This window comes from Salminus brasiliensis, chromosome 2 (assembly GCF_030463535.1).
Source record: "Salminus brasiliensis chromosome 2, fSalBra1.hap2, whole genome shotgun sequence".
In the NCBI taxonomy this organism is placed as follows: Eukaryota; Metazoa; Chordata; class Actinopteri; order Characiformes; family Bryconidae; genus Salminus; species Salminus brasiliensis.
Window position 1 is genome coordinate 37792285 of NC_132879.1, and position 10360 is coordinate 37802644.

General features: G+C 42.8%; 1 protein-coding gene across 7 annotated transcripts in view; it reads left to right on the forward strand.

The window, feature by feature from the left end:
* Positions 1-4990, forward strand: part of nrcama (neuronal cell adhesion molecule a) — an 88622-nt gene extending 83632 nt beyond the window's left edge. For all 7 annotated transcript variants that reach the window (XM_072672587.1, XM_072672586.1, XM_072672591.1 and 4 more), the window contains one exon: positions 1232-4990. In XM_072672587.1, the coding sequence (XP_072528688.1) occupies positions 1232-1466 (235 nt within the window). In that variant the 3' untranslated portion in view covers positions 1467-4990. The remainder of the gene's footprint in view (positions 1-1231) is intronic.
* The last annotated feature ends 5370 nt before the right edge of the window (positions 4991-10360 follow it).

The following is a 10360-nucleotide window of genomic DNA, read 5'->3' on the forward strand; positions in this document are numbered from 1 at the left end:
CAAGTTTTTTGCTGGGTGTGTTGAGTTATGTTACACAGGTAGGGGAATGTATAGTGTCAGAGGATTATTGCCCAACTTTTGCCAATTCTTATAGGTGCCCAAGTCAGTCACAGGGAAGACGGTGTTGGTACCCACTATGCTACACTAAAACATGGAGAACTGACATTGTGCAAGCAATATTTTTGTATTTCATTTAGAATGTTTTTGTCATCAGGTCAAATATACTCACATAGTAAGAGCAGTAGAGACTCCCCAGTCAACTCTCACATTTCTGTGTGTTGTATATTTAAGATGTCTCACGGTACGTGTCCACCTGCATTTGTCTTTGACGCATTCCGCCGTCCTTGTTCAGTGATGAGCAGGCGTGTCTGAATGTAAATGAAGCAAAAGATTTTTCCTTTTTAATGAATTGTATTCTTATCGAATTCTGGAAATCCAGATACTGCCCTTGTCAGCGTTTCTCATCTGCATTAAGTTGAATACTGCTGAGCTTTATCCACGTAGCTCAAGGCTGCTCTCAAAGCAAATAACTCATCCTGCATTCAAATGAACAGGATGCGGCGAGGCTAAATGGCAGGCAGACACGTATTATTACTATACTTTGCAATCTGTCTTAATGCCAATCTAATGTCAATGATATCAGTGATGTTAATTATCAGTTGCTCTGTAAGCAGGATGATTTATACCCCGTTATTTATCTTTATGTCATTAGAAACTGAATCTTTTTTGTTTAAACTATATATAACCATATCTTAGTCCTGACCTGTTCTTTGTATTTGGGGGAAATTTGGGGTAGGTCCTTGGAGAGGTAAGAGGGAATCTGCAAGTCTTGCACGCCAAAACTTGTTTTGTATTTGAGGGGAAAAAAAGGGCAAAACCATGGGAAGGACAATGCTACCTGCTAACTGCATCTAATTCCCCTCAGTTTCAATTCCCAGTCTTCTCTTTAATTTTGCATATACAACTAATGTATGTCTGCTTTTTGTATGTCTTGCGTTACTTTTGGGCTCTCAAAGGATGACTTTACTATTTTTGAAAGTTCCGTCAGCAGCGGCTTTTGCATTTTGACACTAAAGTCCCTAAACCCTGAGTGCACGATTGTCCTGTGGGGTGGGGGGGCGTTGTGCAGTATGGAAAGTGAACCTATACATGCACTAAACTGCATGTACTCTCTAGCAGAGCCCCACTTGCTTTCTCTAATTCAATGCTTACATCTCACCCTCCGTCTCAGTGACACGGAGGACCACAAGCCCCTGAAGGGCAGCCGGACCCCATCCAACGGCACGGTGAAGAAGGACGACAGTGACGACAGCCTTGTGGACTACGGCGAGGGAGGCGATGGACAGTTCAACGAGGATGGCTCCTTCATCGGCCAGTACAGCGGCAAGAAGGAGAAGGACACGGCGGAGGGCAACGAAAGCTCTGAGGCGCCTTCTCCCGTCAATGCCATGAACTCCTTCGTGTAAAAGGCCCGAAACCTTTGGTCGTTGATCCCCGCCGAACCCCCCCCATCCCCCACCCCACCCCCTTCAATCTTGTAACACTTCTTTCATCTGGAGAGCAGACTTTCCCTACTTCACTGTGACCCTCCTGACATCACATGGCCACCGCAAACAAACAAAAACCAACAAAAAGCAACCCATTCATAATCATGAAGGAGAGCTAGAGCAAGAGCGAGAGAGCAAACTACAGAGAGGGGAGAGAAAGCAATACACACAGGAGGAATGTACCGTACCTAGCAGACCAGCCCAGGTCTCCTCGGCTAGTCAGCGTGAATGCAGGAGGACCTTAACGTGATAATTGCTGTATTATCTTTTTGCAAACGTATATATATGAATATATAGAAATTATATACACATATATGAGAATTTCTATTTTTCGGTCTGTTTGCAGTCAGTAGGCTACCATCTCGCACTGCCCGCACATACACCCACCCACCCATCCACCCTCCCCTCCTGTGCTATGCATACACTGCATGGACTCAGTGCTACCACACACCTCACACGTGCTCCGTGAATCAGTGGGTCAGCGTGAGCTAGCGTCTTGAGAAGCTTTTGGACCAGTGTCTGGTGTCTGGACGCTCACGCTTCGCATCACAGCTGCCTTCCTCAGTTCCCTCGTTGACAGTGTTGAAACCGGTATTGTACACGCTGCAAAGGCACCAATGTCTTTGCGGACATTGTTGTGGAACACGTGACTCTGTGTAAAAGCTGTTATTATTTGACGTCTTTTGTGGCAGGCAGAAGCTGCAGCCTAAAGATTATGAACTGGATATCGGGGAGGGTAGAAGTGGGGTAGAAAACTCTTGACACACACACACATTTAATGTTCAAACTGTCTCACACACACACTTACACACTCTAGCTGTGTCTGTTTTATTATTTTTGTGTGTGGGGTGGGGGGTGGGGTGAGGGGGTTCTTATGGTTCTTTTTGTTTGCTCTTAACATTTTGTAGATGTTGCATCTGTTTGCAGTTGCATTGGATGACTCTCTCCCTCGCTCTCCCAGTTTTTCGCTGGTGTACTACGCAAGAAAAAAGGTCAAGAAGGTCATGGTTGTGTTTGGCCCATTACTGTCACTGCTGGCACTTAACATTATGGAGCCCCTGCTGGGCCATTGCAAGGCCACTCAGTGGCTGTTACTTATGCGTGGGTGTAAAGCTGGGTGCTCTTTAGCACGGTTCCTCAGTGCCTTGGTAGGAGGTAGGACAAGTGTTCTGCGGTCGCTCACCAACCGCTACGCCCTCCCCAGCCCATACCTCCATTCAGAGAGCAGAGCTCAAGCATAGCTCTTGGATTAAGAAAGAGGGAGGAGCTTTCAGAGCCCCGGCATGGACTAACCACCCCGGTCAACACAACTTTCACACAACTGCTAAGCGAGAGGACATCGCCTGTGCTCCGTCGTTGCGACTGAATCATCTCACGCTGTGGTGGAGGGGCTGTGCGTTATCCAGTGAAGCAGCTAAAACTACTGCCAATCTACTCTCGCGGGTAAAACTGCCATAGTTACTGACCAGAAGCAGGTGGTCCTTCACACTGGGGACAAATACGGGAGGGGTTTGTGGGGGGGGGGGGTTGGCGGTGTCTGAGTAAATAAGGAATGTGGAGCTTGCAGTAACCTGTTGTTAGTGATCTCAGTGTATGTGAGAATAGGTAGGTGGAGAGAAACAAAAAAACACCCTTTTCACACATAAACATGTTTTTTATTGCATGTTAATGAGTATTGCAAGCTGTCAAAGTCGTAGTGCAATCGGAAGCTCACAAAACACACAGTGCGCAGTGCTACTGTCATCAGGTGTGGCTGGAATGTGTGTGTGTGTGGGGGGGTATGTGTTTGTTTGAGTGGGTACATGCATGTATAGATGTACAAGTCTATGAATGTGAATAGTCTGTGTACAAATACACAGTGTGTGTGTGTGTGTGTGTGTGTGAGAGAGAGAGAGTGAGTGAGTGTGTGTGTGTGCATGGTAGCGGCGTGCTTGTTTGGCCTTTTTTTGGGCAAGGCCCTAGAATTCATGAGATAGCTCGTCTTAACTTGCATCAAGTTTTTTTTTGAGTTTGGAGTCGTCTGCTTTTTAATGTGTAGATGTTGAGTTGCTTTGTAAATATCCACGCCACCAATGGTTTCAGACACATGGGATTTGATGAGCTGCGCTTGAGTGCTGCTACGGGACCAGATTCCCCTGCCCAGCTTTCGTTCTCAGTTATTGAAAAAAGGTCTGGTCAGTGATGAAAAACAGCAGAACTGAGCTTAAATCAGCAAAGACGTTGGACTTCCACCTGCACATTTTAATTCAGAGGTCATCAATTCTGGTCCTGGGGGGGGGATTCCAGCACAGTTTGGTGAGTGTGCTGGCCACAAGCTAACATTTTGTTTTCAATCCGTCATTTTTAAAGTATTTTAAAAGGAAGGAAGAAGTGGACTGCACAAATCTACTAGGAATGAAAGCAAAAGCTAGCGTTCCAGACTCTACTCAACGCAAACACTGAACGTGATCGGCAAAAAGAGGTGGCAAAAAAATGGTAAATTACTAACCCCACAGTGCGGAGGCAGTACGTTTACCTGGCTAGCTCTCACTGCGAGTTTAATACTGTGTATTGTCGCTGTCACACAAAAAACGTGTCTCCAGTTTTGCATCTCATTTTTCACTTTTCGACAGAATCTGAATCCGACAGTTAGTTGTTTTTTACATTAGGGCATTTTACAATATGTGGACCAACGAAAGTGCTTCAGAATATAACTATAAATGGAATAAAACCTTTTTTATATGGACTTCCATTGAAATATCAAAAGGTTTTGTCCTTCTTCTGTCCTTGTTAGTTTGACACCATTGATATGAAGGCACCTAGTGGATGAATAGTATAAATTTGCAAAAAACACTTATGGTGCAAAAGATCACTCTTATGGTGTGAAAACAGGGGGGTAGACTGTGCTGGACAGCCACCCATGGCTGGAATTGAATGACCCTAAATGCTGGCTAGTGAAATGCGTGTGTCCGACACTTTACAAAACAAACACTCCTTTTGATATATTTCTTTTTGCTTTTTTGTTGCTGTGAATGTTGTTTTAGGTTTACCTGGCCAGGTGTTCACAAGGCCCATGCCTTCCCTAGTCTAGCTAGCTGGTGAAGCTTGAGCTGGATGATCGTCTGCCCTTAGTCTGTCTTTGGCAGTTCACACACATTTTCAGTCGCCAGAAGAGAAGGAGAAAACGACATGACACCACGCAGCAAACATTGCAGATCCTCAAAGACTGTAGCTGCACCGGTATGTGTGTGTGTGTGTCTGCAGATACCCTGGGCCACATGTTTTCGTGACTGATAATGAGATATGATAGAATATGATATATAACATTCTGGTCAATGTTGAAGCGCCATGGAAAAAAGCATGAAAGGCTGTAAAATGGTTTACTCTCTATAATTGCTAAATATTTTGTATTTTAACTGAAGAAAAAAACATAAAATAAAATAAATGTTGGTTTAAGGATTTCACTACCAGACCCTTTGTTATTTGATTTATTCTGCCTCGTTCATTTTGCTCATTCCAGTCACTGGTAAAGTCAATAAAGGGGCTTGTTTTTAAAAATCAGTACTGTGGACATTTCTACATTACAAATCTAATAGAGGGAATGCATTGATGTCACGTTCCCGCTGGAACACTTCTGTTGGACAGCTGGACTGAGTGGCATAACATTCTGCAGCACTAGTAGGGAAAACAGCCGGGAAAACCGGGAAAGAAACAAGCGACTATCTGCTCAAGCTAAAGGCAGTTGGATGCTCCTTGGACATTGATGTATAGCATCCAGCTAACTGATGCTCAAATCACACCCGTTTAGAGAATAAAGCCTCATATCTCATACCTCATATAGCACAAAAGGCCTTAGAAGTGTTTTCTCCTGTTTTCAGGCACATTTAGCAGACTGCTCCATCCAGGTTAGCTGGCTTTGCCTCTTATTTAAACCTAACATGTCTCCAAATGTGCAAATGCAGTGGGCTTGGTTTCTTCCCCACCTGTTTTCAGAGTGTGACTTCACCACTCAGTGAGCTCCCACATGTTTTGGTGCCTGGATTCCAGCTGTTTCTGAGAATTGCAGAAATTTTGCTTTGCTTTAGCTTCTTGTCTTCTGTAATAGAAGAGCTCTGAATTGCTGCGGAATCTGTTGGTACAGTCAATCGCACAACAGCTCGTTCTCGTTTTAGTGTTAGGGCATTAACACTGAATGCCAACTGCATGGGCATGGCTGCCGTGAATCCTGCGACATGTGACGTCACATGCATACCCTCTATAGCAGCATCAGACAGTAGTAGCTACATTTACATGATTGTCAGGCAATGTCATGCAACTGGTATCAGGTAAGAGCTGCACTAAACACAACAAATTAGGTCTGTTTTTATTTGCTGTAGTTTCTATGTGACTTCACAAGCTGCACAAATGGTGAAGGAACAGTGTAAGTATTTTAGCAATATCAGAAACAATTCTGTTTACAGGTAAATGTCTAAAGGTGGGTGGAAACTAGTTACTTTTACACGAGTTAAATATGAATGTATAAAGAATAGGGATGACCAAGGTTTTTTACCCCTTGATCCGATCCTAAAGCTGACTATCAGCCAATTCCGATCTGATCCACGCTTTGTGTTCCTATGAATATTATAGCACCAAGGTGATTTATGCTAATCTACATCTACAGCAGTAAACAATCACCTTTTAAATCACTGTTTAAAAACTCCATAGCGTTTCATATCTTACAGTCCAGTCTGACTGACCCTCCTGACCATTCAGCTGCCGCTTCCCTTACAACTCTGCAGTCAGATAATTTAGTGTGTGTGCATGAGCCTTTTTCACAGTTATGAATGTGGCGGTCAGAGCTAATTTAGAACCAAAGAAAAAAAGGAGTGTGGTCCTCTCCAGACGTAATTCAAGAATAAAGACAAGATGGGAGGAACATTACATCGCCCCAAGATGCATGTAATGCAATAAAATATCTTTGTTGTCACACAACTACAAATAAACTGGATGGTTTTGGCAGCTCGGACAAAAACGGCAGAAAATAGACATTTAATAAAAAAGTGAAGAGTTGAAATTCTTCTCTTCTGACAGATTAACTAACTAACTAATTAATTAATGCTTTAACTGCAGTTATATGTGCTGTGTGCTTGCTGCATCACATTTACAGCAAGGCTCTGTGCTAACTTCTAAGCGGAAGTTTTCCCCTTCCTCGCACTTTACAGATACCTTAAATAATGTAGCAGTTATGCTCTGCTGGTAAAATGTATACAATGTCATTTTTAAGTCGGCTTTAGGCTTCACTTTACCCTTGCAGACCTCTGAGGGGCCTCTAGGACTAGGTTAGCCCAGCTTATGTTCACATATCAAAAAACAACTTTTGTATCAGTGAAGGGCGTTGTAGGTTTATTTGGTCAGGTATTCACAAGGCTTTTCCTGTCCAGCTAGCTGGTGCAGCTATTTGTGTGCTCTAGTCAGTAGAAGCGGATGACATGCCAACAAAATACTGTATAATATGATTGCACACTTCTGTTTGGTTGACCAGCCAACACTCAGCCTCTTTATTGGTTTGACAGCGATTTAGAGGATTAGTGTTTATTCTGATTGTCAAGACACATCAGTCTGATAAGGCTCATGCTTTTCAATGGCCACAGAATGCAGGCCTATGTCTGATCTGCTGTTTATTCTCAGCAAGTATTAAACTTCGTTTGCTGATGAAATTCAGTTTTTATCCACATCTTGGCTATATGCTGATGGATGTGATGTGAGACAGGGATAAACAGAAAAAAAACAAGGCCTGTCCTCTCTCTCTCCCCCTACCCCCTCCACTACAGATGTTTAATCCTCAATCCTTTGGATTCAGACTGATTTGTCTCTGTGTGTATGTGTGTGATCAGCTGCAGACCAAATGTGCCCGGAATGATGGAAATCCGTCCTAAAGGAGAAAGTCCTAAAGCCTGAGTCGTGATGATGTTTGGCTGGTTCTTATGAAGAAGATATTTCATGTATAGCAATAGGGTTGGAAATATGTGGAGATATGACTCTTAGACCTAAGTCTTTAGTTCTTTAGAATTTGAGATAAAATACTCTAATGATGAAGCTAATTTCATTTAGCACCCCTTTCTAGTACTTACATTTTTTTGTCCCATCCTAGATTAAACATTAAAGTTTGTAAAATACCTCTTCTTTACTGTATTTGGAGCATTTACATTTATTTTACATTATTTGTTGCAGTTTTACAGTAACAGAGCTGCTTTTCACACATTAACAGTGAGCCTCACAAAGGTAAATATCTAATATGACATCACACTTGCTATTTCTCATTAAGTTTCACACAGCTGTCACTCCAGCTTTCATGACTTAAAACCATTCTGGACCAGCATTGACAGCCTTCTGATGGAGTGAAGGAGAGTATGCTAACTAACTTATCAGTCACTGGCTGTGCATGTGTGGTTAAAGATCAGTGCAGAAAGAAAGTGGGTCTCCACAGCAAAAATCCCTCAACGAGGAACATCTACGGACCTTCTGTGATGGGTGAACTGAATTTAATTACGCTTGTGGTGTGTGATAAAGAGTAAAAGTCTTCACTAAACACCCCAAATGTTCAGTGCTGAATGAGAGTAGAACTGTTAAACTTGGTTCCTCTATAAATGTTAGTAGTCCCACAGCACAAGATTTAACAGTCCTACAGCACAAGAGTTAACAGTCCTATAGTGTAAGAGTTAACAGTCCCAAAGTGTAAGAGTTAGCAGTCATACAGTGTAAGAGCTTACAGGCCTACAGTGTCAGAGTTAGCAGTCCCACAGCATAAGAGTTAACAGTTCCACAGTGTAAGAGTTAACAGTCCCACAGTGTAAGAGTTTACAGTCCTACAGTGTAAGAGTTAGCAGTCATACAGTGTAAGAGCTTACAGGCCTACAGTGTAAGAGCTGGTAGTCCTAACAGATAGACATTCTACACTGTAAGAGTAAGTAGTCCTACAGCGTAAGAGTTGTCAGTCCTACAGTGTAAGTGCTTACAGTCCTACAGTGTAAGAGTTGTCAGTCCTACAGTGTAAGAGCTTACAGTCCTACAGTGTAAGAGTTAACAGTCCTACAGTGTAAGAGTTGTCAGTCCTACAGTGTAAGAGTTGTCAGTCCTACAGTGTAAGAGCTTACAGTCCTACAGTGTAAAAGTAACAGTCCCACAGTGTAAGAGCTTACAGTCCTACAGTGTAAGAGTTAACAGTCCTACTGTGTAAGAGTTAACAGTCCTACAGTGTAAGAGCTGGTGGTCGTAATAGATAGACGTTCTACAGCGTAAGAGTAAGCAGTCCTACAGTGTAAGAGTTAACAGTCCTACAGTGTAAGAGTTAACAGTCCCACAGTGTAAGAGTTAACAGTCCTACAGTGTAAGAGTTAACAGTCATACAGTGTAAGAGTTAGCACTCCTACAGTGTAAGAGTTAGCAGTCCCACAGTGTAAGAGTTGTCAGTCCTACAGTGTAAGAGTTGTCAGTCCTACAGTGTAAGAGCTTACAGTCCTACAGTGTAAAGGTTAACAGTCATACAGTGTAAGAGTTAGCAGTCCCACAGTGTAAGAGCTTACAGTCCTACAGTGTAAGAGTTAACAGTCCTACAGTGTAAGAGCTTACAGTCCTACAGTGTAAGAGTTAACAGTCCTACAGTGTAAGAGTTGTCAGTCCTACAGTGTAAGAGCTTACAGTCCTACAGTGTAAGAGTTAACAGTCCCACAGTGTAAGAGTTGTCAGTCCTACAGTGTAAGAGCTTACAGTCCTACAGTGTAAAGGTTAACAGTCCTACAGTGTAAAGGTTAACAGTCCTACAGTGTAAGAGCTTACAGTCCTACAGTGTAAGAGTTAACAGTCATACAGTGTAAGAGTTGTCAGTCCTACAGTGTAAGAGTTGTCAGTCCTACAGTGTAAGAGCTTACAGTCCTACAGTGTAAGAGTTGTCAGTCCTACAGTGTAAGAGTTAGCAGTCCTACAGTGTAAGACTTAATAGTCCTACAGTGTAAAGGTTAACAGTCCTACAGTGTAAGAGCTTACAGTCCTACAGTGTAAGAGTTAACAGTCATACAGTGTAAGAGTTGTCAGTCCTACAGTGTAAGAGTTGTCAGTCCTACAGTGTAAGAGCTTACAGTCCTACAGTGTAAGAGTTGTCAGTCCTACAGTGTAAGAGTTGTCAGTCCTACAGTGTAAGAGCTTACAGTCCTACAGTGTAAGAGTTGTCAGTCCTACAGTGTAAGAGTTAATAGTCCTACAGTGTAAAGGTGAACAGTCCTACAGTCCTACAGTTGTCAGCTTACAGTCCTACAGTGTAAGAGTTGTCAGTCCTACAGTGTAAGAGTTAGCAGTCCTACAGTGTAAGAGTTAGCAGTCCTACAGTGTAAGAGTTGTCAGTCCTACAGTGTAAGAGTTAATAGTCCTACAGTGTAAAGGTTAACAGTCCTACAGTGTAAGAGTTAGCAGTCCTACAGTGTAAGAGCTTACAGTCCTACAGTGTAAGAGTTAGCAGTCCTACAGTGTAAGAGTTAATAGTCCTACAGTGTAAGAGCTTACAGTCCTACAGTGTAAGAGTTAGCAGTCCTACAGTGTAAGAGTTAATAGTCCTACAGTGTAAGAGTTAATAGTCCTACAGTGTAAGAGTTAGCAGTCCTACAGTGTAAGAGTTAGCAGTCCTACAGTGTAAGAGTTAATAGTCCTACAGTGTAAGAGTTAGCAGTCCTACAGTGTAAGAGTTAGCAGTCCTACAGTGTAAGAGTTAGCAGTCTTAGTGTATTTCTGATGCCATGCAGTGCCGGACTATTCATCAGAGCGCTTTCACGTTTAACTGCCCGTGTTACTTCCCTCCACACGCA